The 26,295-nt window shown below is 53.8% G+C and overlaps 1 protein-coding gene across 7 annotated transcripts; it reads left to right on the forward strand.

Annotated features, from left to right (window-relative positions):
* Positions 1 to 5,312: 5,312 nt before the first annotated feature.
* Slc5a5 (solute carrier family 5 member 5) lies at positions 5,313 to 26,295 on the forward strand. Of its 7 annotated transcripts, XR_013434233.1 has the most exons (17): positions 5,322 to 6,064; positions 6,853 to 6,918; positions 7,163 to 7,214; positions 7,357 to 7,424; positions 8,534 to 8,688; positions 9,464 to 9,604; positions 9,676 to 9,805; positions 10,795 to 10,883; positions 11,483 to 11,595; positions 11,669 to 11,739; positions 12,063 to 12,149; positions 12,245 to 12,432; positions 14,712 to 14,842; positions 15,441 to 15,556; positions 21,177 to 21,212; positions 22,057 to 22,126; positions 22,839 to 26,295. XR_013434233.1 is itself a non-coding variant. In XM_078037810.1 (16 exons), the coding sequence occupies exons 1-16, from the start codon at positions 5,708 to 5,710 to the stop codon at positions 16,924 to 16,926; spliced, it is 2,037 nt and encodes a 678-aa protein (XP_077893936.1). In that variant the 5' UTR covers positions 5,317 to 5,707; the 3' UTR covers positions 16,927 to 18,378. The 7 variants fall into 7 exon arrangements, 6 of the variants coding, with proteins under 6 accessions (XP_077893938.1, XP_040146221.2, XP_077893939.1 ...); XM_078037810.1 differs by lacking the exons at positions 21,177 to 21,212; positions 22,057 to 22,126; positions 22,839 to 26,295 and adding exons at positions 16,208 to 16,369; positions 16,777 to 18,378 and having other exon boundaries at positions 5,317 to 6,064; positions 8,573 to 8,688; XM_078037809.1 differs by lacking the exons at positions 21,177 to 21,212; positions 22,057 to 22,126; positions 22,839 to 26,295 and adding exons at positions 16,208 to 16,369; positions 16,777 to 18,378 and having other exon boundaries at positions 5,318 to 6,064.

Raw genomic sequence — 26,295 nt, forward strand, 5'->3', positions numbered from 1 at the left:
GCTTGTCTCCAGGGAACAAGTTCAGGCCTGGAAAATACCAGGCACAAGCTAATCCCACCCTGGAGGTCGCCACCCTGGCTGAGCCCCCAACCACAGGAAGCTAGGCCTGCAGAGATGGAGCAGAGACTCAGCCAAGAACTTGGTTTGGGGAGCCTCCTTCCCCTGGCCTGTGACCTTGGGCAGCCCTGGCTTTCTGGTGCTTGCTATTTTCATCTGAAGGTCAGCATGACATTTACTGTTTTGTCAATAGTCGGGAAATGACCACCATGTGAGCACTGGGGACAGGCTATGGGGCCTACCTTAATATCCCAGAGACCCACAGGTTGAGAGGAGACCTAGGCCCTAGATCTGCAGTGTCCAGACACCCCACTCCTCTGCACAGTGGGCCTGCAGAGGCCCAGGAGTGGGGCCTGCTGAGCTGTGTCCATGGAGTCACAGGAAATAGAGGTCTGGGGGTGGGACCCTGCAGAAGCCCATTGGTCACCCTGTCCCTGTTCGACAGCTGGTTCCTCTACCTCAGGACCTTTCCTCTGAGGCAAGTCTTGGGGGAAACTGATGTCCCTTTACCATGTGGGGTGCTATGCTAATAAATTGCTGGGTAGAGTTGACAGGGTTTGGGGGTGTAGTTGTTTGTTTTAATTCTTTTTGAATGTCAGTGGAGAGTTTTGGTTTTGTTTTTTACTAGTACATGGACACAATACCTTTATTTCTTTGTTTTTATGTGGTACCGGAGGAATCGGGCCCAGTGCCTCATACTACTAGGCAGGCTCTCTACCACCGAGCCACAGCCCTGGCCCAGTAGAGTGCGTCTTGACACACATGAGGTGTAGTTCTCCATTCCTGGGGTTGTGCATTATGTGGAGTACACTGGCTGTGTATTCACACATGGACAGACAGGTTACGTCATTCTACTGTTTCTTCCCATTCCCCCACCCCCATCCCGCAGCTTTGGTACTGGGTTTGAGCCCAGGGGTGCTTTACCACTGAGCTACACACACACACCCTTTTTAAAGCTAAGTTGGACACAATATTTTATGTGGTGCTGAGGATCGAACCCAGGGCCTCCTGTGAGTTAGACGAGTGCTCTGCTACTGAGCCACAATCCCATCCCTGAGCTACATCCTTTTAATTTTCCTGTGGTCTTAACCACTGCCCAGACTAGCTCGAACTTGGGGTCCTTCTGGCTTGGTCTCCAGAGTCCATGGGGTTGCGGTGCGGCTGGCTAGCTAGGGTGGTTTGATTTTGTTTTGTTTTTAATATTTGTAGATGGACACAATGCCTTTATTTTTTATGCGGTGCAGAGGATTGAATCCAGTGCCTCACACTTGCTAGGCAAATGCTCTGCCACTGAACCACAGCCCCGGCCTGCAGCCTGGTTTTTTTAACATTGAAGATTCTCTGTGGATGGACCAGTTTACCTTCCCAACAATACTGAAGAACAGGCCACTTCCGGGGCTGGGGATGTAGCTCAAGCGGTAGCACGCTCGCCTGGCATGCATGGGGCCCAGGTTCGATCCTCAGCACCACATACCAACAAAGATGTTGTGTCCGCCGAGAACTAAAAAATAAATATTAAAAATTCTCTCTATCTCTCTCTCCTCTCTCACTCTCTCTTTTAAAAAAAATAATAATAAAGTACACAATATAGTGGCTTTAAAAAAAAAAAGAACAGGCCACTTCCAACCGTGGGTCATGAAACTTATTTCTAAGTCACATTTGAATTTGTCTTGTTTTTTTTTCTGTGAAGGAAGCTGAGCACTTTTTGCTGGTTTTTAAAACTATAAACCTCCCCAGTGGTTCTTTGCACTACTGGGCTGTTGGGTTATTTTTCTTGTTTTTGTAAGAGCTCTTTAGATGCACAGGCAGAAACCCAGGGAAGTCCCAGATGCTGTTTTGCAGGACACCTGTGATGTTCCTTAGTGTATGTTAGTGGAGATGTGGCTAAACTTCAAAAAACTTGCCTAATGGATTTTGTTTTCTGACAAACTCCTAGTTAACCTGCTTGTCTTTTCTCAGGATCGCCCTAGTTAAATGCCACCCTATCAAGTGGCTCTGTGATGTGAGCCATTTTCAGGAAATAACCATTTGGTCAGGGTGTGGGCATAAGGGCCAGCCCTCCAGCAATCCTCTTGGACCATGAGGAAGACAAGCAACACTGTGGGAGGACCTTTGGTACCTTGACCCGGTAAGTGCCCTCACCCCTGGGCCTTACCCACTTCCTCAAAACTAGAATATGTCAAGTCACCAGGCTGTGGTCAGGGGCTGCCCTGTTAGATGGGACTTAACTAAAGCAGGGCCTGAAGGGGGCAGGGCATTGTAGAGACTGCTGGGGACATCCCTGCCCTCTTTAGTGTGACAGGCGGTAGGGTTGCTGGCTGGAGACGTAGCCAGTGAGGAGGGAAGCCTTCCCCACGGCCATGAGTGGGGCTGGCCAGGGCGGGCATGGAAGGGTGGCTGGGGCCCAAGGAGGAGCAGGGGGAAGGTCCAGGGACCCCCTTCACCTCTTGGTATTGAGGCTCTTCAGAGCCCTGTTCTTGGGTGCCAAAGTGCCAGGTGTCGGCGTGGACAGGGCTGGGGAATGTGGGAGATGGGTGTGAGCCTCCATTCCTGAGCCAGGGCAATGCCAAGAGCAGGTGGGATAAGCAGGGGCACAGGAGAGCCCAGACCCACGTCCTGAAGCCCAGGGACAGAATCCTGCAGACAAACCTGTGGGGATTATCACTATCTCGCAGAACTTTGAGCTGTCACCCTTGGCCTCTGCCACATCTTCAGGGAACCCTGGGGTGCCTGAGGCAGGCAGCACCCGAGCCCCCTACACCCCACCGTCTGCGGCTGCCCATGGTCCCTGCTGGCTGGCTCCTGACTTGGGGCCGCCCACCCTGTGGACGTGGTCTCTGTGCATCTTGCTTGTCCTGCCTTCCCTCCACGTCCCCACCACCACAGGAGAGTGCCCCGCCCGCCCTGCAGCCTCCCCCCAGGATTCCAGAACATGTCCAAATCCAGCCTGCAGCTCCATCTTGGATATGGTCACTTGCCCCAGACTCAAGTGGCTCCCCAGCACTGTCCTTATGGCCCAGGGGCACAGTGGCCTCCCTGCTTGCTTCTTCCCACAGCAGGTGCTGCTCCTGGAGCCCCCTCCCCAGGCCTCCAGCAGGCACACCCTGCAGGTCTCCACGGGAGGGAACCCCAGGCTGTCTCCCCCTCTCACCTCACCTCCTGAAATGACTGCTGACTGGGTCAGCGTCAGGAGGCAGCACAAGGGCAGGCCCTCCTGGGTGCTGCTGGGTCACAGTGCCTGACACACCCTGCACACAGTAGGTGCTCAATGAACCGGTTTCACAGCCCAAGCCTGGTGCACGCAGGATCACCCTGGTGGAGGGACAGGCCAGCAGGCAACAGCTGCCTGTGTGACAGCGTGCTGTGAAGGTCTGAGAAGACTGTCCAGGGGCAGGTGGGACCTCTGGGGGGTGCTGGACCCTGCCAGGTGGCATGTGCAGGCCACAGGATGCCACCAGGGGGCGACAGAAGCTGGAGAAGAGGACAGTAATCTGAGGGAATTGAGCTCTCAGAGTGAGGTCCCAGCAGGACCTCAACCCAGAGACCCCAGGTCCACCAGGAAGGGCGCTGAGATGACAGCGCCTAGGGACCGTGGCTACATGACCCTAGGCAGCAGACCTCCAACCCTGAGCTCCTGTCCCTCCTCCGTGCGGTGGGCACAGTGGAGACCCCCAGATCCCCCCTCCTTCCTCCATAGTCAAGGTGCTTCTGAACCCAGTTCCGGGGACTGTCTCACAAAAAAGGTGACCTCGTGGAGAGTGTGGGGAGCAGGGCGTGTCCAGTGGCCACAGAAAGGAGAAGAGAGCTCACAACCGCTTCTCCCCAGGGGCTGTGGGGGGGGGGGACAGAACATAGGACAGGAATAATGAGGGAGAGGGACAGGCTGGAAAGGGGAGGAGTCCTCTTGTCCTTCTGGGCAGAGGTGCAGGTCTTCCAGGAACTGGGTTGCACCTCCGGTCACTCCTTTCTTGGTCTGCTGTTTGGGTCGAGGTGGCTGGTGGGTGTGCTTAGCCTTAAAGGGGGCGGGGAGGGGCAGAGAAAGCCCCGGAGTCCAGTCATTGACCCCACGGGAGAGTTTTGGACAAAACTCAAACCAGCCACGTCTCCATGCAGAGTGGCATTGCACCTGCTCCTTAAGAAGACACAATGTGGAGGCAGGGAGGCCAGGCCTCCCACCGGTTCCAGCCAGCCACCACACTCCTGTGGGCCCAAGAGAAGAGTTGGTGTTTGCAGCAAGTGACCTTCCAGTCCCTAAAGGCAACTGTTATCATCGTGACCCACAGATCAGAGGTGTGATCTGCAGCAAAGCCAGAGAGGGACCAGAGATGTCCTGTCCAGCCGTGTGACCTCCACGGCCAGTGCTTTTTAAGTCAATTAAGAGCAAATGAAGGGCTGGGGTGGCTCAGTGGCCAAGCGCTTGCTAGCTCGTGTGGGGCACTGGGCTGGATTCTCGGCACCACATTACATAAAGAAATAAAGGTCCATCAACAGCTGATACGAATGTATTTTTTTAAAGAGCAAGCGAAGCTGGAGGGATTATTTAGGGCCTCCTCAGTAGCAGCGGGTCTTAAGGACTGAGGTCGGCAGCCACAGCAGTCACCCCACGACCTCTCGTCCACTTTCCGCCTGGGCCCGGGATGACTCGCTGCTCGGTTGCTGAAGGAGGCAGTGAGTGGGAGATAATGGACTCCAGGTGACCGGACCGAGCACCCTTCGGCCTGGCAGCGTTACCAGGCTCAATTCATTCCTCGGGGGCTATTTTTTCCCCGTTTACAGATGGGGAACGGGAGCCCAGGGAATGCTGCTCTTCCTAGAGAAAGAGCAAAGAATCCCCCAAGGACGCAACTTGAGCCCTGAATACCTCCCGCCCAGGTGCCCAGAGGGCAGGGGCTGACGATGTCCTTTCCCAGAGGCTGCGGGGAAACAGTAGATCTAGATACTAGTTGGGGTGAGCGGCTGAAGCTCAGCGGTTTTCCCTATGGCGCCCACAAAACCCTGAAGTGAAACCTCGACCTGTGGGACAACGGGCGCGTGGGGACTTTGAGTGCTTGAAGCAGGCTGCGTGGCCTTGGGCAAATGGCAGGCCCCCTCTGTCTTTCCCTACTGTCCACCGCTGGCATGGACAGGCAGGGGTCAGGGAAAAGTTCCAAAGGAAGCGGAGGGAGTGGAGTTTTGGGGAGGACCGCGCGCCCCCGCCCCCAGCAGACACCACGTGGCCTTTCCCAGCTTGTTTGCCCCAGACCCGAAAGGGTGCGGGTCGGGCCGCCTCAGCCAGGTCTGGGGCGGAGCCACTCTGACCCCTGAGCCCAATAAATCCGCAGCCCACAACCTCGAACTGTTTCTTTAAGCCCCACCGCGACCTCCCGCTGTCAGTGGAGCGCAGCGCCCGGGGAGGGGGTCCGACTGGCCAGCTGCTCCCACGCAGCTGGGTCGGGCAGCTGGCCCCTGAGTGCGGGCTGAAGTGGACAGATAGACGGAGGCGCAGAGGGACAAACCGCGAGGACCCGCAGACCCCCGGCCCAGGGAGCCCCTGCCCCTCCTGCTGCTGTCACCCCACACGGAGGGGGACAGGCTGGGACTCCCTGCAGGGCCCCTGCATCCTCCACCGCCCACACCGGTGCAGCTCCTGGCCCAGGACACCGTGGCCGTCATGGAGGTCACTGAGGCAGCAGCGCGGGCCACTTTCGGAGCCTGGGACTACGGGGTCTTCGCCCTCATGCTGCTCGTGTCCACCGGCATCGGGCTCTGGGTCGGGCTGGCTCGGGGCGGGCAGCGCAGCGCCGAGGACTTCTTCACCGGGGGCCGCAGCCTGACGGCCCTGCCGGTGGGCCTGTCCCTGGCCGCCAGCTTCATGTCGGCCGTGCAGGTGCTGGGCGTGCCCGCCGAGGCCTACCGCTACGGCCTCAAGTTCCTCTGGATGTGCCTGGGCCAGATGCTCAACTCGCTGCTCACCGCGCTGCTCTTCATGCCCGTCTTCTACCGCCTCGGCCTCACCAGCACCTACCAGGTACCCGGAGAGGACCTGCCTGACTGGGAACCCGGGGCCAGGGCTGGGGGCCCTGGGCTGCGAGCTCCTGTGCTGCGGGAGGCAGATCCGCTCCTGTCGCTTGGTGGGGCCCCGGGCAGACCTGCAGGAAGGTTCTGGGAAGAGCCCCAGGCAGTGGTGCGAGGGGCAGGAAGGAGGAAGCGAAGAGGGTGTCCTGGTTCCTTGGTGCGGGCGCACGAGGGCGGTGCAGCCTCAGCCCCAAGTGTACTCACGTGTGGGCAGGCACACACCTGTCCCCAACAAGTCCGCACTTTCATACTTATGCACTCCAGAGGGGACGACCCCCGGCTCTGGGTCCAAAACCCGGCTTAACTCTTGACCTCTACCTTGAGCAAGGGCGCTTCTCTGCTCGGGCTTTCTACCTGTCCCCTTGCCGTTGATATGATTCCCCTCCTCCGCCCCGGGACCGAGAATAAAGCGGTAATCGTGTCTGGTATTCAGTAGCTCCAATGCCATTGGCCACCGGCACTACATTGTGCTTGGTCGCACTTCGCTGTAAGGGCGACCCCAGCGGTCAGACATGAGTGGGAGGACAGGTGTGCAAGTACAGATCGCTCCTCCAGGGCACACGTCCTGTGCAGGGCACCGAGATGGCACGTGTGCGCGGACAGATCTGGGTGTGCGCGGGGCAAAAGTAGGGCCAGCGCAGTTAGCCTCCGGAGGGAGAGTCCAAACCGAGAGGCCGGGCAGGGACCCCAGATTCCTCGGGACTGTCCTGGTGACCACAAGCCCTCGGCTCCTTCTTGCAGTACCTGGAGCTGCGATTCAGCCGCGTGGTGCGGCTCTGCGGGACGGTGCAGTACCTGGTGGCTACAGTGAGTGGCCTCCGCCCGCCTTCAACCCAGCGACCCCGTAGGCTCCAACCTTAGCGCGCAGCGCGCACAGCCGGTCCCCAGCTCCCGGGACCCTCCCGAATCCAGCGCAGCCCCAGGCCCCGCCCACATAGCGATTTAGCTCCGCCTCATAGGCCCCTCCCACCCACCCACAGGACCCCGCCCGCACCCCGCCCAGGCCGGTCCCGCCCCCGCCCTGCCTCACCGCCCCGCCTTCTGCCCGCAGGTGCTCTACACCGGCATCGTGATCTACGCACCTGCGCTCATCCTGAACCAAGGTCGCCTGGGAGCTCGGGGGAGGGGGTCCCGGCGGAGAAGGCTGGCCAGGAAGAGGGGGGAGGGAGAGGAGGGCCGAAGACTCCGAGGGCCACTTTGCTCCCCTCAGGGACGACTAATTTGGGGGATGTCTAATTTGCACAGTGACCGGGCTGGACATCTGGGCGTCACTCCTGTCCACCGGAATTATCTGCACCTTCTACACGACTGTGGTGAGTGTCCCCGAGGACGCGGGCGGGACGCGGGGGCGGGGACGCGGGGGCTTCATGCCCCCCGGGTCTTCTGTGGGGGAAATTTGGGTCCGCCAAATTTCTGTGACCCCGCTATCTCCCGAGTCAGCCCCGGTCCTAGTTGGGTCTCGGTTTTCTCTTCTTTCTAAGGAAAGGTGATCTGAAAAGCTCCTTGCTGAGAACCCAGGAGTAGGCTAGCTTCAGGCGTGGCTGAATCAGGGCCTCCCACAGGGTCCCTCTCCCACTTCTCTGGGCTCCATCAGGTCCAGGCTCCCACCTCTTCTGGCTTCCTGCCCACAGGGTCCTTTCAGCACCCGCCTCTCCAGCCTCTGGCTCACCGTGGTCCCAGGTCCCGACTGAAACATTCCAGGCAGCTTGAGGGACTGGGACGATCTGATTGGCTATTCTTGGAGCTGCCCTGCAAGAGGGGAGGGTCTTCTCCAAAGAAAAATCTGGGGACTTCTAAGCCACCAGGTTGGCTGGGTAAAAAGTAACTAATAATGGCTGGGCCAGGTGGAGTCGGCCTGTGGTCCCAGGGGCTCTGGAGGCTGAGGCAGGAGGATCACAAGTTCAAAGCCAGCCTCAGCAACTTAGCGAGGCCCTAAGCAATCAGGGAGATCCTGTCTCTAAATAAAATACAAACGAAGGCTGGGGATGTGGCTCAGTGGTTGAGTGCCCCTGGGTTCCATCCCCAGTACTACTAATAATAATAGTAATGACAGTGGAGTCATAGGAATAGTCATGCAGTAATCGCTCACTGGGTCCCTGTGAGTTCCAGGTGCTCTTCTGAGTCTTTTTCACTTATTAAGTTATTTAGATCTCACAAACAAAACCATTATTAACCCTACTTACTCTATTTTTTTAAATATTTTTTTTAGTCGTCAATGGACCTTTGTTTTATTTATTTGCATTTAGTTCTGAGAATTGAACCCAGGGCCTCACACATGCCAGGCAAGCGCTGCACCACTGAGCCCCAGCCCAGCCCTATTAACCCTATTTTATTGATGAGGAAACTAAGGCAGAGAGACACGTTGGTCCCCAAGTCAGACGGGGCCAGGCGCCCAGCTGACCCCTCTCTGCTCCTCCTGCAGGGCGGCATGAAGGCTGTGATTTGGACGGATGTGTTCCAGGTGGTGGTGATGCTCGCTGGCTTCTGGGCCATCCTGGCCCGTGGCACCGTGCTCATGGGAGGGCCCTGGCGTGTGCTCAGGATCGCTCAGAATCACTCGAGGATCAACCTGTTGGAGTGAGTTAACTGTAAAGCAGGACACCCCCCTTTGGGCCGGGGGGACCATCCAATGCTGCCTGCTCCAGGAAGCCTCTCTGCCCCTTCCCCAGCTCCCTGCAGTCAGAGCCCTGCCCCTGCCGCCCTGCACCCCTCCAGCCCGTCCCTCCTTCTGGCCAGGACTGGCTCTGGGGGGTGGAGAGGCAGGTCTGCATCCAGCTCTGTCCCTTGTGCCCAGGCCAGCCTGGACACTGAAGCCTCCTGGATCTCCCAGCTAGACAAAGAGAGAATGATTTGTTTGTTTATTTGTTTGTTTGTTTTGTACTCAGGATGGAACTCAGGGGTGCTTGACCACTGAGCCATGTCCCCGATCCTTTTAGTATTTTATCTAGAGACAAGGTCTCGCTGAGTTGCTTAGGGTCCCTCTAAGTTGCTGAGGCTGGCTTTGAACTCGCCATCCTCCTGCCTCAGCCTCCGGAGCCTCTGGGATACAGGCCTGTGCCTCTGCACCCAGTGATCTATGTTTCCCTTTTCTTCTTCTTGCTGTGCTGGGGATGGGAGCTAGGGCTAATGCAAGGTGGGCAAGTGCCTTAGCCCACCGAGCTGCATCCCCAGCCCAGACAGAGTGTCTTCTGAATGCTTCCGGAGGGGACTCAGGGAACAAAAGGTGCATTCAGTCAGACAAACCGCTCCTCACACTGAGGGCCCAGGTCATCCAGGATCGCCATCTGGGGTCCTGGGGAAGGTGAGGTCAATGTGACATGTGCACATGGCTGACCCGCCCTGTCCCTACCAGTTTTGATCCTGATCCTCGAAGTCGCTACACGTTCTGGACGTTCGTGGTGGGCGGCACGCTGGTGTGGCTCTCCATGTACGGCGTGAACCAGGCCCAGGTGCAGCGCTACGTCGCCTGCCGCACGGAGAGGCAGGCCAAGCTGTGAGTGCGGGGGCCGGGGAGGCCTCGGGGCCGCGGCCCCCTTCCCTGGCCTGAGCTGCCCCTCCCCCCAGGGCCCTCCTCATCAACCAGCTGGGCCTGGTCCTGATCGTGTCCAGTGCGGCCTTCTGCGGCATGGTCATGTTTGTGTTCTACAGCAGCTGTGACCCTCTCCTCACAGAGCGAATCTCTGCCCCAGATCAAGTGAGTCCCACTGAGCCCCCTGCCCTCGGCAGTCCTGCACCCCACTTCTCAATCTTGGGGGATGGAGCTAGGAGAGCCTTCCTGGCAGAAAGAACAGCCTGTGCAAAGGCCCAGGGGCAGGAAACAGCTCAGAGGAGGATGTAGGATAAGGGGGAGATGAGTCCGGGAGGCAATGAGAAGCCGGGTGAGCAGGGGAGGGGAACATTCATATTGAGATCCCAGAGACCCCCTAGGGGACATCAAGGAGGAGATGGAACTGGGTATAGTGGCAAACAATTGTAATCGCAGCTACTCAGGAGGCTGAGGCAGGAGGATCACAAGTTTGAGGCCAACCTTGGCAATTTCGTAACTTTACCCTCAGCAACTTAGCAAGATCCTGTCTCAGAGTAAAAAATAAGAAGGGTTAGGGTTGTAGGTCAAAAGCCCCTGGGTTCAATCCCCAAATACAAAAAAAAGGAGGATATGGGAATGTGATCCAGCATGAAGTGGTGTTGACACTGATGTCCCAAGCACCTGCTGTTCCTCATGCTGTTCCCTTCACAAGCCGTCAGCTCTTCCGGTGTGGAGAGGGCGGGGCTGCCGCAGCTCTCCTCTACAGAGGAGGAGACTGGGGCCCGGAGGGAAGAAAGCGCCTGAGGTTAGCAGGAGGCTGGGCGGCTCTGGGACCAGGTCCCCTTCTTGGGTGGCACCCCCGCTGGAGCAGAGGTCACAAGGCGATCCTGTCTGCTGTCCCACCAACAGGGTCAGATCCTAGGTCCCCTAACGGTGCCACTCTGGCCCCACAGTCCTCGTGAGTAAAATGTTGATGACAGGGGACCCTGTGTCACTGGGCACACAGTGGGGCTCGGGCACACGGTGGGGCTCAGATCTCATGCTCACTCTTCGACCCGTGTGTCCTGGGCAGTGGGGACGTGCAGGGTCAGGACAGAGAGGAGGCTTCCCCTGGGACGCTGCCGTCCTAGAGGGTGACCTGGCTCCTCCTCCCCCAGTACATGCCTCTGTTCGTGCTGGACATCTTCAAGGACCTGCCTGGAGTCCCCGGGCTCTTCCTGGCCTGTGCCTACAGTGGCACCCTCAGGTGAGCCTGCGACTTGCTCGGCAGCCACGTCTAAGTCCCTAAGGGCCTCCTCGCTCTTGATGTCTCCCCGGGGCTGGAATATGCTGGAACATCCACCCCTTCACAGTTCCTGCCCACTGCCCAGATGGCAGCCAGTGTGGGCTTTGGCAGCGGGCACCCCTGAGCACAAGGACCCCAGCTCTTCCTCTGCCTTCCTTCCTTCCCCCTCAAGTGAGTGTTTATTGAGCACCTATTATGAGGCAGGTGTGGCTGTCCTGCATCCTGACCAGGTGACCCCGCCCTGCCCTCTGGGGCTACCCACACTGGTGGTTCTACACATGCCTTCAGTCTCCCTTGTGCCACCAGCCTTTCTGTCTCGTGTGACCTTGGTCACAGTGCCCTTGCTCTCCTGGGAGTATCTCGTGTCTGGGAGCAGGACAGGACTGCAGGGCTCCTCCACTCCCTGGGGACTCTGGTCACCCCACCTCTGCTTCCTGATGGGCGGGCTCTTGGCAGCCTAGCTGGACTTGGTGGCTGAGTGGCTGGTGCAACAGGTGGACCCCAGAGCCGGGGTGACAAGCCCTACCTGGCCGACCCCTCTCCCATCTTCCCGCTCCCAGCACGGCGTCCACCAGCATCAATGCCATGGCCGCGGTCACCGTGGAGGACCTCATCAAGCCCCGGAAGCCCAACCTGGCGCCCCGGAAACTCATGCTGATCTCCAAGGGACTCTGTGAGTTGGGGCACCTCGGGCCCGGGAGCCGGGCGGTGCCTCCCACTGACCGGCCACCCCGTGTCCCCTGCAGCGCTCATCTACGGCTCGGCCTGTCTCACGGTGGCGGCTCTGTCCTCGCTGCTGGGGGGTGGTGTCCTCCAGGTGAGCTCTGCACCCCACCCCGTCCCATCTCCCCAAGACGTGGGGCATCGTCCCGGCCCAACTGAGGCTCAGAGAGGGTCGCCGACGTCGCGCAGAACTGGATAGGACGCTTCCTGCGGCCAGGGGACAAGGGAGGTGGGGGGCTTTGTCCTGGGTACCGAAAGGACTTCCCTGACTTGGAGAAAGACCATTCCGAGAAGTGGGAGGAGGGGTTCCCCTTCCTTTGGTTAGGGAGCCCCGGGTGGAACCCCTGGGTCCTGGTCTCCCGGTGGGTGACCTGAGGACGGCTCTGCCCTCAGCCCTGCCCCCCCTTACTCTCACAGGGGTCCTTCACGGTCATGGGGGTCATCAGCGGCCCCCTGCTAGGGGCCTTCGTGCTGGGGATGTTCCTGCCTGCCTGCAACACCACGGTGAGTGGAGAGGGTGGGGGGGAGTGGGGAGGGCGGGGGAGGACCTGGGGGCGTGGCCTGGCAGCCCCCTCCCCTGACGCTGGCTCCACCTCCAGGGCGTCCTCTCCGGGCTAGTCATGGGCTTGGCGCTCTCGCTGTGGGTGGCCATGGGCGCCACGCTCTACCCGCCCAGCGCCCAGATCATGGGAGTCCTGCCATCATCCACTCACGGCTGTGAGACTCTCTCAGCCAACGCCTCTGATCTTCTGGAGCTAACCCTCGCCACCAACGCCTCCAGCAGGACCTCCAGGTGAGCAGACTGGTCTGGGAGGTGGCAGACACTTGGCCTGAGCATGGCAGTCAGGGAGGAACCCTGAACCCTGAGGAAGAAGGAGCAAGGCTCGGGAACAGTGCTCTGGGAGGACAGAGGAGCAAGTGCAAAGGCCCTGAGGCTCGTTTCAGCTTGCTGCAGCCCAGGTGCAGAGAGGAGGGAAGGTAGGAGACATGCAGGGAGAGGAGTTCAACTGGATTCTAGTTTTTAAAATTGAGATAGGAGTCACATACCACCGTTGGATTAAAAAGGGGGTCTGGTCGTATATGGATAAAATTTATGCGGCCATCAGCACTATCTAACAAAGAAGATTTTCATCAACTCAAAGAGAAGCCCTATCCCATGAGCAGTCCCTTTCCATTTTCCTCTCATCCCCAGCCCCCGGCAAACCACGAATCCACTTTCTCTTGCTACGGATTTGCCTCTTGTGGACATTTCATGTAGCTGGAGTCAAAACTGGACAAATATGACCTTTTTGGCCTCAGCCTAGTGCGAGGCTCAGCCGGGCTGACTCCATTCCTTCCTCTGGCGGAGTAGTTCTGCCGTGGGGGTGGCCGCACGTTTGGTTAATCTGCTCATCTGCTGATGGCCGCGGGCTGTCCACTCCTTGGGATCATGAACCGCTGTAAACATCTGCGCATGAGCGTTGGTGTGAAATGTGTTTTCCTCTCTCTTGGTGTACCCCTGGGTGTGGAAACGCTGGGTCATGCGGTAATTCTGTTTAATTACACTCCCACCAGCCGCAGGCCAGGGGCCCAGCTTTTCCACATCTTCTCCAATGCCGTTTCTTAAAGAAAAAAAAAATCCCGGACCTCCTAGAAGGCCGAGGGCCTCTCCTTGGGGCTGATTCGCATTTCCCCACAGTGATACTGAGCATCTCTTCGTGTTCTTATTGGCTTTCACATGTTTTCTTTGGAGAAATGTCTATTCAAATCCTTTGCCCAGTTTAAAATTGGGTCATTTGTCTTTTTTTTAATTTTAATTCTCTCTATTTATTGACGGTGCTGGGGAAGGAGCCAGGCCCGGAGCAGCTGGGCGAGGGCTGTACCAGGGGCCCCAGCCCCAGCAGTCCTTCGTCTTTCTGTTGTTGAGTTTTGATTTACGTCATCTATATCTGTCTGTATATTCTGGGGACTAGGCCCTTATCAGATGTATGATTCTGCGAATATTTCCTCACCTTCTGTAATGTATCTTTTTATTCTCTTGACAGTGTTCTTTGTTTGTTTGGTTGGTTGGTTGTGGGGCTGGGTGGTGGCTCCGCGGTGGAGCGCTTGCCTAGCATGCGTGAGACACTGGGTTTGGTTCTCAGCACCACATAAAATAAAATAAAATGAAGGTTAAAAAATGCATTTTTTTTTTTTAGTTGTAGATGGACTCAATATCTTTGTTTTATTTATTTATTTGTTTTTAATGTGGTGCTGAGGATGGAACCCAGTGCCTCACGCATGCAAGGCAAGTGCTCGACCATGGGGCTACAACCCAGTCCCTGACAGTCATCATCGTCATCGTCATCGTCATCTTCTTTCTTTTTGTACCAGGGATTGAACTCAGGGGCCCTCGACCACTGAGACACATCCTAGCCCTTTTTAAATTTGGTTTTGAGACAGGGTCTCGCTGAGTTGCTTGGGGCCTTGCTAAGTTGCCATCCTCCTGCTTCAGCCTCCTGAGCTGCTGGGATCACTGGGGGTGCCACCAGGCCGGGTGAACGTTGTTAGCTGTGATGAAGTCCAATTCACCCCCCCCCCAGCTTCGGCCTGATTTGTCCCGTCTAGGGACCCAGTGCCTACACCGTCCTCATGGATCTGTGTGTACATTTTCTTCCAAGGGTTTAATTTGGTTTGATCTGAGGTCAATAGGGAGCCCTGGGGGCTGGGGATGTGGCTCAAGCGGTAGCGCGCTCGCCTGGCATGCATGCGGCCCGGGTTCGATCCTCAGCACCACATACCAACAAAGATGTTGTGTCCACCGAGAACTAAGAAAAAATAAATAAATGTTAAAATTCCCCCCCCCCAAAAAAATAGGGAGCTCTGGATGGTGACGGGCAGCGGCAGGAGAGGCCCGGGTCTCCTGCTGAGCATGGCAAGGCCTGGGAGTGGGTCCCTGGGAGCAGCGCTGGCTGCTGAGGACATGGAGTGAGCGCTGAGGGGTCCTGCGGGCCAGGCTGTGGCCGTGGAGGTGGAGAGCGGCGGGAGGCCTGGGTGGGCTCTGGGAGGGAGGCAGGGGTGCGACGGGAGGCTCCTGCACCTTCCCACCTCCAGCTCCAGGGTGGCCCCGGGCAGGCCGGCCATAGCTGACAGCTTCTACGCCATCTCCTACCTGTACTACGGCGCCCTGGGCACGCTCACCACCATGCTGGGCGGGGCCCTCGTCAGCTACCTGAGCGGTAAGCGGCCGCCACCTAGGGCCACCTGGGTCATCTGGGCCATCCCTGCCTCAGGGCCCCTTTCAGCAGGGACAGGAAGAAGGGACTCTGCAGGCTTGACACTGGGACCCCTGTGCTGCACCTCGGGGACAGTCCCCACCTCCGAGGCCGGCCCTACTGCAGAAGCAGGAACGAGCTGTCCCCTCTCCACACAAGTCCCCGCTGTAGGCGAGGGAGGGGGCGCGGGCGCTGTCCCTGGTGCTGAAACGCCTTTTCTCTCCGCAACGCGGTGACTCCGCGCGGATTTCTGACTCCCATGGAGAATAGAAAGAAGCCAAGAGAGGTGAATAGCGACAGGGTGGCAGTCCCACTCCCCGAGTGGCAGACTTCCAGTCCCTAGGCCTCGCTGAGCCTCCTCACGCCAGGTGCCATTCGAGACACCTGGATGCTGCCCTGGGCGACACACAGGCCAGCAACTACACGGACAGGAGACGGGCTCAGAGCTGGGGCTGGGACTGGAGCCACCCCACGCCGGCCCCAGGCCCTCCCCTGCACCCCCAGGGCCCGTCCCAGCCCCCACTGCCTCCTCACGAATGGCCTCAATTCCCCCTCCCCCCAGGCCCCACCAAGCGCAGCGCCCTGGGCCCTGGGCTGCTCTGGTGGGACCTCGCTCGGCAGACGGCGTCAGTGGCCCCCAAGGAGGAGATCACTGCCCTGGACGACACATTAGTGAAGGTCAGTCTCCGGCTGGGCTTGCACAGCAAGGGACGGCCCGGTGGTTCTGGGCACTTGGGGAGTGGCATAACTCAGGGGAGGGATGTGGTGAGTCCCCATCTGTCCCCGCCTGTCTTCCCTCCTGTGGACAGGCTCAGGTGGATGCAGGGTCATCCTCAACAGAATGCAGTGTTTCCTGTCACAGGAGCCAGCAGGGCTCAATACTGTTTACTTTTCTCATATCTCTGTGTGTGTGTGTGTGTGTGTGTGTGTGTGTGTGTGTGTGTGTGTGTGTTTTGTAATGGGGATTGAACCCAGGGGCATGTAACCACTGAGCCCATCCACCACATCCCCAGCCCTTTTTAATATTTTATTTAGAGACAGGGTCTTACTGAGTTGCTTAGGGTCTTGCTAAGTTGCTGAGGCTGGCCTCAAACTTGTGATCCTCCTGCCTCAGCCTCCCCAGTCTCTGGGATTACAGGTGTGTGCCGCGGTGCCCAGCTTGTATCTGTTTTTTTTTTTTTTTTTTTTTAATGATGACTTCCTACCTCTGGCAGGGCCAAGAGATTTGCTCTTAGGATATTTATATATAATCTCTTAAGATAAAATGACTTAATTCAAAAATGAGCCAACTCGGAGAAAAATCTTACATAAGATACACGATGGGGGTAGATGGCTGTTGGCCAGCGCCATGTGATTGCTGTGGGAGCAGATGAGATCTACAAAAAGAAACAAGTTGGATCCCAGCAGGCAGTGGGGGCTAAGATAACAAAGCGGGGTGCTGTGATGGGGCGCATCTGCAGCCAGAAAACTCAGCTCGGTGTTTTGGAAGAGGTAGGTCCGGCCGCCCATGAGGAGGAGCCAGCCCTAGGGAAGGACACGGGAGGTCACAGCGGGTGCACCGGCCCCGGCAGGGACAGGCCTGCTGGGGAGGGAATGGTTTGGCCCGAGTGTTTTAAAGTTCCCTGCAGCTGCTGTGGGAAAATATTTTTTTCTCAAAGGGAAATAGAAAGGCAGAGGTGGGAGGGAGCTCCGGTGTCTGAGCGAGTATCAGTGGCCTGAACTGTAGGTGGCCTAGGCACAGAGAAGAGAGGTTCTGCAGACAGAGGGGACCGGCCTAGACAATGTACTGGACAAGGAGATACTGTGCGACCCTGCACACGGCTGGTCCTCCAGGGTCATCAGGATCCCCACCTGGGGACAGGACCTCTGATGGGGTCTTTCTTCTCCCCTACCCTCAGGGTCCTGAAGAAATCCTTCCTGGAACCAAAAAGCCCCCCGGATCCCTGCCCAATGACGAGGACCATCCCCTCTTCCTGGGGCAGGAGGTGGAAGGGACCCCTGGCCCTGGACACGTTGGTGGCCACGACCATGGAGAGACGAACCTCTGAAGGCAGGGCCGGCCTGGCCCAACCACCTGGGGTGGAATCTCAGGATGGACCAATCCCAGGCCACCAGCCAACAGGCCCGGCCTCTGACTGGCTGGAGGGCTTGAGATGCAAATAAGCCTGGGGCTGCCTGGCCCAAGGCCCCGCCTCCAGGAGGTCGGCCCCGCCTCCAGGTTCTTTGGCTCTAGTCCTAGAGGCTGCCCTCCCTCCCGCTCCTGCCCCTCAAAATGAGACCGGAGTTTTCTGAATCCACAAAGAGAAAGCTGTTGGTGGCCCTTCTGGACAGCATGGAAAACCCGCAGACCCACACCAGGGCCTGAGAAAGACCCCACCTTCCCCTGGAATGTGTTCAACCTTGGCGAGGATCTTGGAGGAATCCAGGCCTGACCTGTGCTCCATTAACCAGGCAGGGACAGGAGGCCCAGAGAGGAGTAGCCCCTGACCGAAGTCACACAGAAAAGCAGGTGCTCACCCCGAGCTGGAGACCGGCTCTTCCTCCTCCTGTCTCTCTGCATTTTCCCTCCTAGGGTGGGCGGGGAGAGTCAAATATCACCTGGCCTCCAACCTTTGCCCTAACCCCTAGCCTTTGCCCATATATGGCTCCCTTGACCCTCAGTGGGGACCCCCAACAGGTTTTGGTAGCATCCCTCCCAGTTCATTTAGAACCTCAGAAAGTGAGCTTCCTTGGAAACAGGGTCTTTGTGGGTATAATTAGCTAATTTGAGGTGAGCAGGTGAACAGTCCATAGCAGTAGGGTGAACTCTGAATCCAGGGCCTAGAGTCCTTAGAAGAAATGGAGAAGAGACCCAGAAGGCCACAGAAAGACAGATGGAGATTAAAGTGATGCTTCCACAGCTGAGGAACCTCCCAAGGCTCTCCCGCAGCCAGCAGAAGCCAGGAGAGAGGCCTGATACGGATTCTTTCTTACAGCCTTTAGGGGGTGTGTGGCCTGATAGAATCTTGATCTTAGACTTGTAGCCTCCAGACTAGTCAAGAATATATTTCTGCTTTTTTCTTCTACCTGGTCTATGATAATTTGTTACAGCAGCTACAGGAAGCTCATACACTCCACCTGATCTAGCTATGCAAGCCGTGTTGATGGGATACCTTTAGATTTGAACTTAGAACTGACCATCACAACTTTAAAATCAATGACTGCATAATTGGGGAACTAGACCTTCCACCTATTTTCTCACTTAGAACAGTCTGGGACAGGAAGAGACATGAAGGACAGGGATGGGCTGAGGTTCCTCTGAGGGCAGAACAAGATGCTCTAGCAGCTGTTTCAATATTTCTCCACATTGTTGTGTGTATCAATATTTCATCCTTTTTTATTGCTGAGTAGTATTCCATTGTGCGGATGGACCCACAATGTGTTATTCATTTTTCACTGAATGGGCATCTGAATTGTTTCCAGCTTTTGGCTATTGCAAATAAAACTGCTATGAACATTCATGTGCAAGTCTTGTGTGGACATAATACCCAGGCCTCTGTATCTGTGGATTCAGCCAACCACAGGTGGAAAATATTTTTTTAATTGCATCCTTACTAAATGTGCATGAACTTTTTTTCTTGTTATGATTGTCTAAACAATACAGCCTGCTGTTTATATGTACGTGTATGCACAAGTAGATACACAGCACTTTCATTGCATTAGTTATTGCAGGTGTTATGGTGAGATTGCAATAAATCACTGAGTTGATCTTAAATCAGGAGACGGAAACTTTATTCACCAGCCAGCGGTCCGGATCCACCTTCGACCCCCTCAAGGGGTAGAGTGAATATTTATAGTTTAAAACCACATGAATCGTAAGAACTATAAACAAACGCCGGGAGATATAACATCATGAGCAGAAGGGAAAGTGGGTTAAAATGATCCGGGTTGAATACAAGTTAAAGAATGGTTACTAATGTCCACACAATCAATCTCTGACAGCATACATTGTCCAAGAAAAATGGGAACCAAAGAGAACAATTTTACATTGTATAAGAATTGCCATTTTGTGATGCCAAACTCGCTGTCATTCTATGCTAAGCAACTGCTGAAGGGCTCGGAGGCCGGGCTTTCCCATGGGAGAAGCATGTCTTCCATGAAGTGGAGTCTCAGGGTAAGGTGGCGTGGGTCTGGTCATTGCCGACATAGCCTGGCCCAAACACAAGAAATGTGAAAATCTATGGCAGTAGGCATGGAAGTTCTGTGCAAATACATCCTTTCACAAAAGGGACCTGAACACTGCAGATTTTCATATTCTTTTTTTTTAAATATTTTCTTAGTTGTCAATGGACTTTATTTATATGTGTTGCTGAGAATTGAACCCAGTGCCTCACACATGCTAAGCAAGTGCTCTACCACTGAACCACAAACCCAGCCCTTTCTTTATATTTTATTTAGAGACAGGGTCTCACTGAGTTGCTTAGGGCCTTACTTTTGCTGAGGCTGGCCTTGAACTCAAGATCCTCCTGCCTCAGCCTCTCAAGCTGCTGGGATTATAGGCAGGAGCCACTGCACCTAACTCCTAGCCCTCCTTATGTTTTATTTTGAGATAGGGTAGGGCTAAATTGCCTGGGCAGGCCTTGAATTTGTGAACCTCCTGCCTCAGCCTTCCCAGTAGCTAAAATTATAGGTATGCACTACTACTACACTTGGCTCTGGCTTTTATTGGTGACTTAAGAATTTTTAAAATATATATTCTAGGCACTGGAGGTGCAGTTCTGTGGTAGAGTGTTTGCCTAGCATGTGTGAGGCCCTGGGTTCAATTCCCAGCATTGAAAAAATAAATGTATGTTTATATATATATATATATATATATATATATACACATACATTTATACATACATTTATTAATATATTTATTATTATTTTCTCTTTGGTCCCAGTTTTTCTTGGACAATGTACCCTCTCAGAGTTTGATTGTCTAGATGTTAGTAACCATTATTTAATAATATGTATATTATTAATATATATATTTATGCACACACATATTTGCAGATAATCTGTCATTCTGTGTCTTTTAAGTTTCTTGGTTGTTTCTTTAACTTTTATAAAGTCCAATCTATCTGTTGTTCTCTTTCATTGTCTGTGTTTTTGGTTCTATCTAAGAAATCATTATCAAATCCAAGGTCATTAAGTTTCTCCTAAGAATTCTATAGTCTTGGCTCTTATGTTAGGTCTTTGATTCATTTGGAGGTTATATATATATATATATATATATATATATCTCCCAATCCATGAACATGGTATGTCTTTCCATTTATCTATGTCTTTAATTTCTTTCAGCAATATATTGTAGTTTTCTCTTTCTTGGCTAAGTTCATTCCTAAGTATTTTGTTCTTTTTGAGGATACTGTAAATAGAATTGTTTCTTAATTTCCTTTTCAGATTATTCATTATTAGTGTATAGAAACACAATATCTGTTGATTTTGTACCCAACAAATTTGCTTATTCTAGCAGGCTCTTTCTCTTTTTTTGGTAGAATCTTTAAAAAAAAATTTATTTTTTAGTTGTAGTTGGCCAAGGCTCACTCAGTTCAGATCAAATGTCACACAATGTCTTTATTTTATTTATTTATTTTTATGTGGTGCTGAGGATCCAACCCAGGGTCTCACAGGAGCTAGACGAGTGCTCTACCACTGAGCCACAATCTCAGCCCCTTGGTAGAATCTTAAGGAAAACATGTCGCCAAGGCTCAGGATGTGGCTCAGTGGTAGAACTCTTGCCTAGAATGTATGAGTCCCTAGGTTTCACTCCCATTACTTACAAAAGACTCGTGTTTCCTGAAAACAAATAATTTTATTTCTTTCTTTCCATTAGATGCCTTTTATTTCTTTTTCATGGTGATTCCTTTGGCTAGATTTTTTTCACCAGTGTTTGAACTCAGAAGCTCTTAATCATTAAGCCTTCTATTTTGAGACAGGGTCTCACTAAGTCGATTAGGGCCTCACTAACTTGCTGAGGCTGGCTTTGAACTTGCAATTGTCCTGACTCAGCTGAGATTACAGGTGTGAGCCACTGCACTTGGCTCGGTAGTTTATTTCTATTTCCAGTTTGGTGAGTGTTTTTTTAATCGGGAATTCGTGCTGAGTTTTGTCTAATGTTTTCCTCTACATCAGTTGAGATGGTCATGTGTCCCCATTCTTTCTGTTAATCTGTACACTTCTTTGACAGAGTATCATAGGTTGAGTCACTCCTGCATTCCAACAATAACTGCTACTTGGTCACATTGTACAATCCTCATTTGTTTTGTTTTTGCAGTGCCTGGAATGGAACCCAGGGCCTTGATTGTGCTAGGTAAGCACCTCACCACTAAGCCACATCCGCAGCCCTGCATGAAGTTTCCGATGTGCTGCTGAATTTGATTTGCTAGCATTTTGTTGAGGTTTTTGCAGCAATATTCATAGAGCAAGTTGGTCTATCACTTTGGTTTTTATTGTTACTATTGTTGTTTTATAATGCACTTGTCAGCTTAAGCAGAGCAGTGCAAAGTTTTTGTTTGTTTGTTTTTTAAGGTGAATGCTTTTTTGTGTTTAATCTAAAAAATCCTGTGTGTGTGTGTGTGTGTCCTGGGGATGGAATCCCAGATCTTGAGCCTGCTAGGCAAATTTTCTACCACTGACTACACCCAACATCCAATCTAAGAAATCTTTCCCTAATCCAACATCAGTAACACATTCCTCTGCATTTTCTTCTAGAAGCTGTTAAGAGTTAAATTTTTTGTATGGTGTGCGGTAGGGAACCGATGGATATCCAGTTGATTTAGTCCATTTGTTGAAAAGAATTTTCTTTCCAATCCCAATTGAATTACCTTGGCACCCGTGTCAAAATTCAAGTGGTAAGAATATGTGTGGAGCCGGGTGCAGGGGCACACACCTGTAATCCCAGCAGCTTGGGAGGCTGAGGCAGGAGGATGGCAAGTTCAAAGCCAGCCTCAGCAATAGTGAGGTGCTTAGCAACTCAGTAGGATCCTGTCTCTAAATCAAATACAAAGTAGGGCTGGGGATGTGGCTCAGTGGTTGAGTGCCCCTGAGTTCAATCCCCAGTATTTTTTTTTTAATTATTTTATTTATTTATTTTAAAGAGAGAGTGAGAGGGGAGGAGAGAGAGAGAGAGAGAATTTTTAATATTTATTTTTCAGTTCTTTGCGGACACAACATCTTTGTTGGTATGTGGTGCTGAGGATCGAACCCGGGCCGCACGCATGCCAGGTGAGCACGCTACCGCTTGAGCCACATCCCCAGCCCCAATCCCCAGTATTAAAAAAAAAAAAAAATGTGTGGAGTTATTTCTGGATTCCCTATGTTGGTGCACGGGGGTAATTCTCCATGCCAGAGTTTCTGATCCTCAGCACTATTAACATTTCAGCCATATTATTTTTTGTGACCTTTTGTTTATCATGACCAAACTTGTCTCCAAACTTGTCCCTTGGGTGAAGAATGTCCCTGGATAATGGTGTTGGAGATACAGCCCAAGACCTTTGTGGAGAGCTCTCTGTGAACTGTGCATGAACCAAACTGGCATTGAAGCCATTGAGTAGGAAAATCTGGTATCTGGGAACTGCCCGCGCCACCCCTGCTGGGAAGACACCCACATCTGTGAAGTCCGATCCAGCTCTGCCAGGTTCCTCACAGCACGGGAGACGGTGACCCAGGGAAGCCGCAGAGACACACAGCCTCTCAGAGATGGGCGTGGCTTGCTGAGATGCCAGTCAACCTGTTTGCTACAAGTCCCCTGCCACACAGAGGAGCCTTATCCCTGCCCTTGAGGTGCCTCCTGTAAATAAAGAACCAGACCATTTGCTAGTTTTGTTCGGCTCCAGCGCCTACCCAGGCTGGAGAACCTCCTGGGCGCTCTGCTTTTAAAACCTATTTTCCGACTCTGCCCCTTATTTCTCACTATTTCAGGCTTTCTTCTTCCCAGGTGGCTTTTCCCCTCCTGAGCTGGAGTGGCGCTGGCCGGGCCACCGCAGACCTGGCGCACGAGAGGCCCGCGCTCCACCCCTGCGCTGCGCCCCGGGACCAGCTCTAGAGCAGCCGGCTCCAGCCTCAGCAGAGACCAGGGACTGGAGGAAGGGCCCGTGCACATGGTGAGTACACGGCGGTTCGCAGACGCCAAGCACTGGGGGTAAAACAAAACCACTCCTCAGATGTGCAGAGCGAAAGCCTAGAAGACCTGGTGTTTTCAGGACATAGAAGACCAGGCAGGTGACTTAGAAAGACCAGGTGGGACTTGGGCATGTGTCTCAGTGGTGCAGTGATTGCCTCGCCTGTGTGAGGCTCCTCCCCAGAGCTGTAAACCAAAACCTAGCCAACAAAGGTCAGGGTGAGATTGCCCAGGTGACAGGCAGTGGGTGCCATTCACCAAGTTACCCAGTGACTTTATTTATTATCAGGTCCCTCTTAATTTGGGGGGATACTGAGGATTGAACTCGGGGGCATTCAACCACTGAGCCGCATCCCCAGCCCTATTTTGTATTTTATTTAGAGATGGGGTCTCACTGATGTCCTTAGTGCCTCACTGTTGCTGAGGTTGGCTTTGAACTCGAGATCCTCCTGCCTCAGCCTCCTGAGCTGCTGGGACTACAGCTGCACACCACTATGCCCAGCCATTCTGTGGGTTTTGACAAATGCATGATGACATGCATTCACCATCATAGTATCAGACAGAATAGTGACAACTCCTCTATTGGTCTTGCTTTGTTTACTTATTCTTTTTTTTTCTACTGATGATCCTATCTGTCATAATTCTTGTCTTATTGCATTGGCCAATGCCTCTACATCAGCAGTAAGTATTAGCCATGACTGTGGGCATCCCTACCTCAACCTGGACTATGTCATCTCTCCCATTTTACCATCCAACAGGATGCAGGTGGCTCTTTCTAATCACTATCTTTGATCAGATTAATTTCCTCCTCTCCATTTAGTATGAACTGTTTACAAAAACGGAAGTGACTGCTGAGTGTTATCTGATATTTTTCCTGCACGGTGAGATGATCTTATGGTATTTTCCGCCTTTCATCTTTTCATTGAGTGAAAGGCTTCCTGAGGCTGAATCTTCCTTCCTTCTTGGAGTAAAATCCTGTCTTTTAAAGCACAGCTGAATTCAATTTGCTAATGTTTTCTTTTAGCATTTTTGCATGCACGGCCTCCTGACCTATTCATAGCACCCTGCAGCGGGAGCCCATTCCCACAGGGGTTCTGGAATCTCTGCACAAACTCAACCTGGTGACTTCAATCCAGCAGTCCCCTGGCCCCCTAGCTCCCTGCCTAGAAGTTCTCTTCCCATTGCCTACTTCGCAGCCCACCCAGGCACCTTGGACAGCGCCCTGGTCTCCTCCTCCTCCTCCTCCTCCTCCTCCTCCTCCTCCCCTCCTCCAGGCTCCATCTCCATTCTGTTGACTGTTCTAAATGGCCAGGAAGTAGGGCCCTGCCCCCTCCCAGGCCTGCTTCATTCACCCCTGCTGATCTTGACATCCACACTGGGGCCAAGAGGGAGGCCCTAAATTCCTGTTCATTCCAGTGCTGCAGGAGACTTGTCAAGCAGCCAGGCTGAACAGAATGCAAGATCAGGCAGGAAGTAGGTGAATTGCCTCCTGTGGGTTGCCCTGCATCCTCCTCCACCCATGGCTGTGTCAGCTTCAGGTACAGCTGGCTCCAGGTTCACCTGAGGCATGAAGTGCAAGGTGGAAGGATCTTCCCAGCATCCTGTCCTCCCCAGAATCAGGTCCCAGACTGGGGATGGAACTGGGATCCTCCCCAAATGGGTACTTCTCAAGAGTTAGATCACATCCCATCACCTCCCTGCAGTGTGGCATCCCAGTAAAATTGCTGTGTGGCTGCAGCCTGTTCCTGCCCCTCTCTTGGTTTTCCACGTTGCTTGCTCCAAGTCCTAGCCTGCCCATGAGTTATTCAATGAGCAAATCAAATCTACAGTTGCCTTAGCCACACAAAGCTCAAATTTTTATATTTCATTAAAAATCATCCAGGGTGTGAGGTGTAGCTCAATGATAGAGCACTTGCCTAGCAAGCACCAGCCCCGGGTTCCATTACCAGTCCTGCCCAAAGAAGGAAAAATGAAATTTGCAGCAATGATTCCTGTCACTACTTAAACATCAAATCTTATTTATCTTTAATTTGGATTTTACTTATTTATTTTTTTAATATTGAGGATTGAACCCAGGGAGTGCATAACCACTGAGCCACACCCCCAGACCTTTTTTTGTTTTCTATTTTATTTAGAGACAGGGTCTCACTGAGACGTTTAGGGCCTTGCTAAGTCACTGAGGGTGTCTTTGAACTTGCGATCCTCCTGCCTCAGCCTCCTGAGCCCCTGGGGTTACAGGCGTGCACTAGCTGTTCAGACTCTGGGTTGACCTGGGCTTGGAGTGGGTCACCAGGAACCCCCTGGGTTCCCTTTGTCACAGATTAAGCCTTGACAAGCCTGTCGGCATTTCCCTTTCCCCATTGTACTCTCTGGGCTCCAAGGTGCTCGGCAAGTTTCTTTGGCCACCGAAGCCGGGCATTTTTGTCCTTTCCCGTAAACTCCTCTGGGAAGAGGACGTTAAGGTCTAACGGGCTCTGACTGTCCTCCTTACCCTCCGGAGATTCCTGTAGCCCACGGAGCAGAGCAATGTCCCCCATCATAGGCTTTTTCATGGGTCATCACATTTGGAAGTTGATACTGGCAGGAAAGGTCAGCAATGCCTGTACGTCTGAATGCTCCCAGGTCTTTGGCACCGGGCAAAGCGGAGGCCCAGCAGGTGCCAGTGGAGCCAGCATCGGCATTGGGCAGATCATGTGGTGAGAGTCCACGGGCTGGATCCTCAGAAGCTCCTGGGAGGGCCACTGTGGCCAGCCTTATGGGGAGACGTCCCCAAACCAAAGGGACAGCTCTCGGGGCCGACAACCACAGGCCCTGCTGTCTTTTGCTTGGTTCCTGTGTTCGTGAGGTGGTCGGAAGGAGCTTCATCCTCAAAAGTTGTGCCAGGTTCACCACCAGCCTGCATACCCGGATAAGTCTGCCCCTGACCAACTCCTGCATCCATCCTGGCCTGACCATCAACGGGGCAACGAACTGGCCTCCAGAGGAAGCATGAACTATAGGACCACACCTGAAGAGAGCTCAAAACAGCAGCCTCCCTTGGCCTCCGCCAGGCCTCTGTCTCCCCAAGGCATGCGTTAAATGTAATTGTGGAGCTCCATAGGGCTTGCAGGGGGCCAGTGTTGGATATGGGACCTAAGGAAAAAGTTTTGCTTTTAGGGGCTGGGGTTGTGGCTCATGGAAGAGGGCTTACCTCACATGTGCGAAGCACTGGGTTCAATTCTCAGCACCACAAATAAATAAATGAATAAAATAAAGATCCATCAACACTAAAAAA

Source organism: Ictidomys tridecemlineatus, chromosome 2 (genome assembly GCF_052094955.1).
Source record: "Ictidomys tridecemlineatus isolate mIctTri1 chromosome 2, mIctTri1.hap1, whole genome shotgun sequence".
Taxonomy (NCBI): domain Eukaryota; kingdom Metazoa; phylum Chordata; class Mammalia; order Rodentia; family Sciuridae; genus Ictidomys; species Ictidomys tridecemlineatus.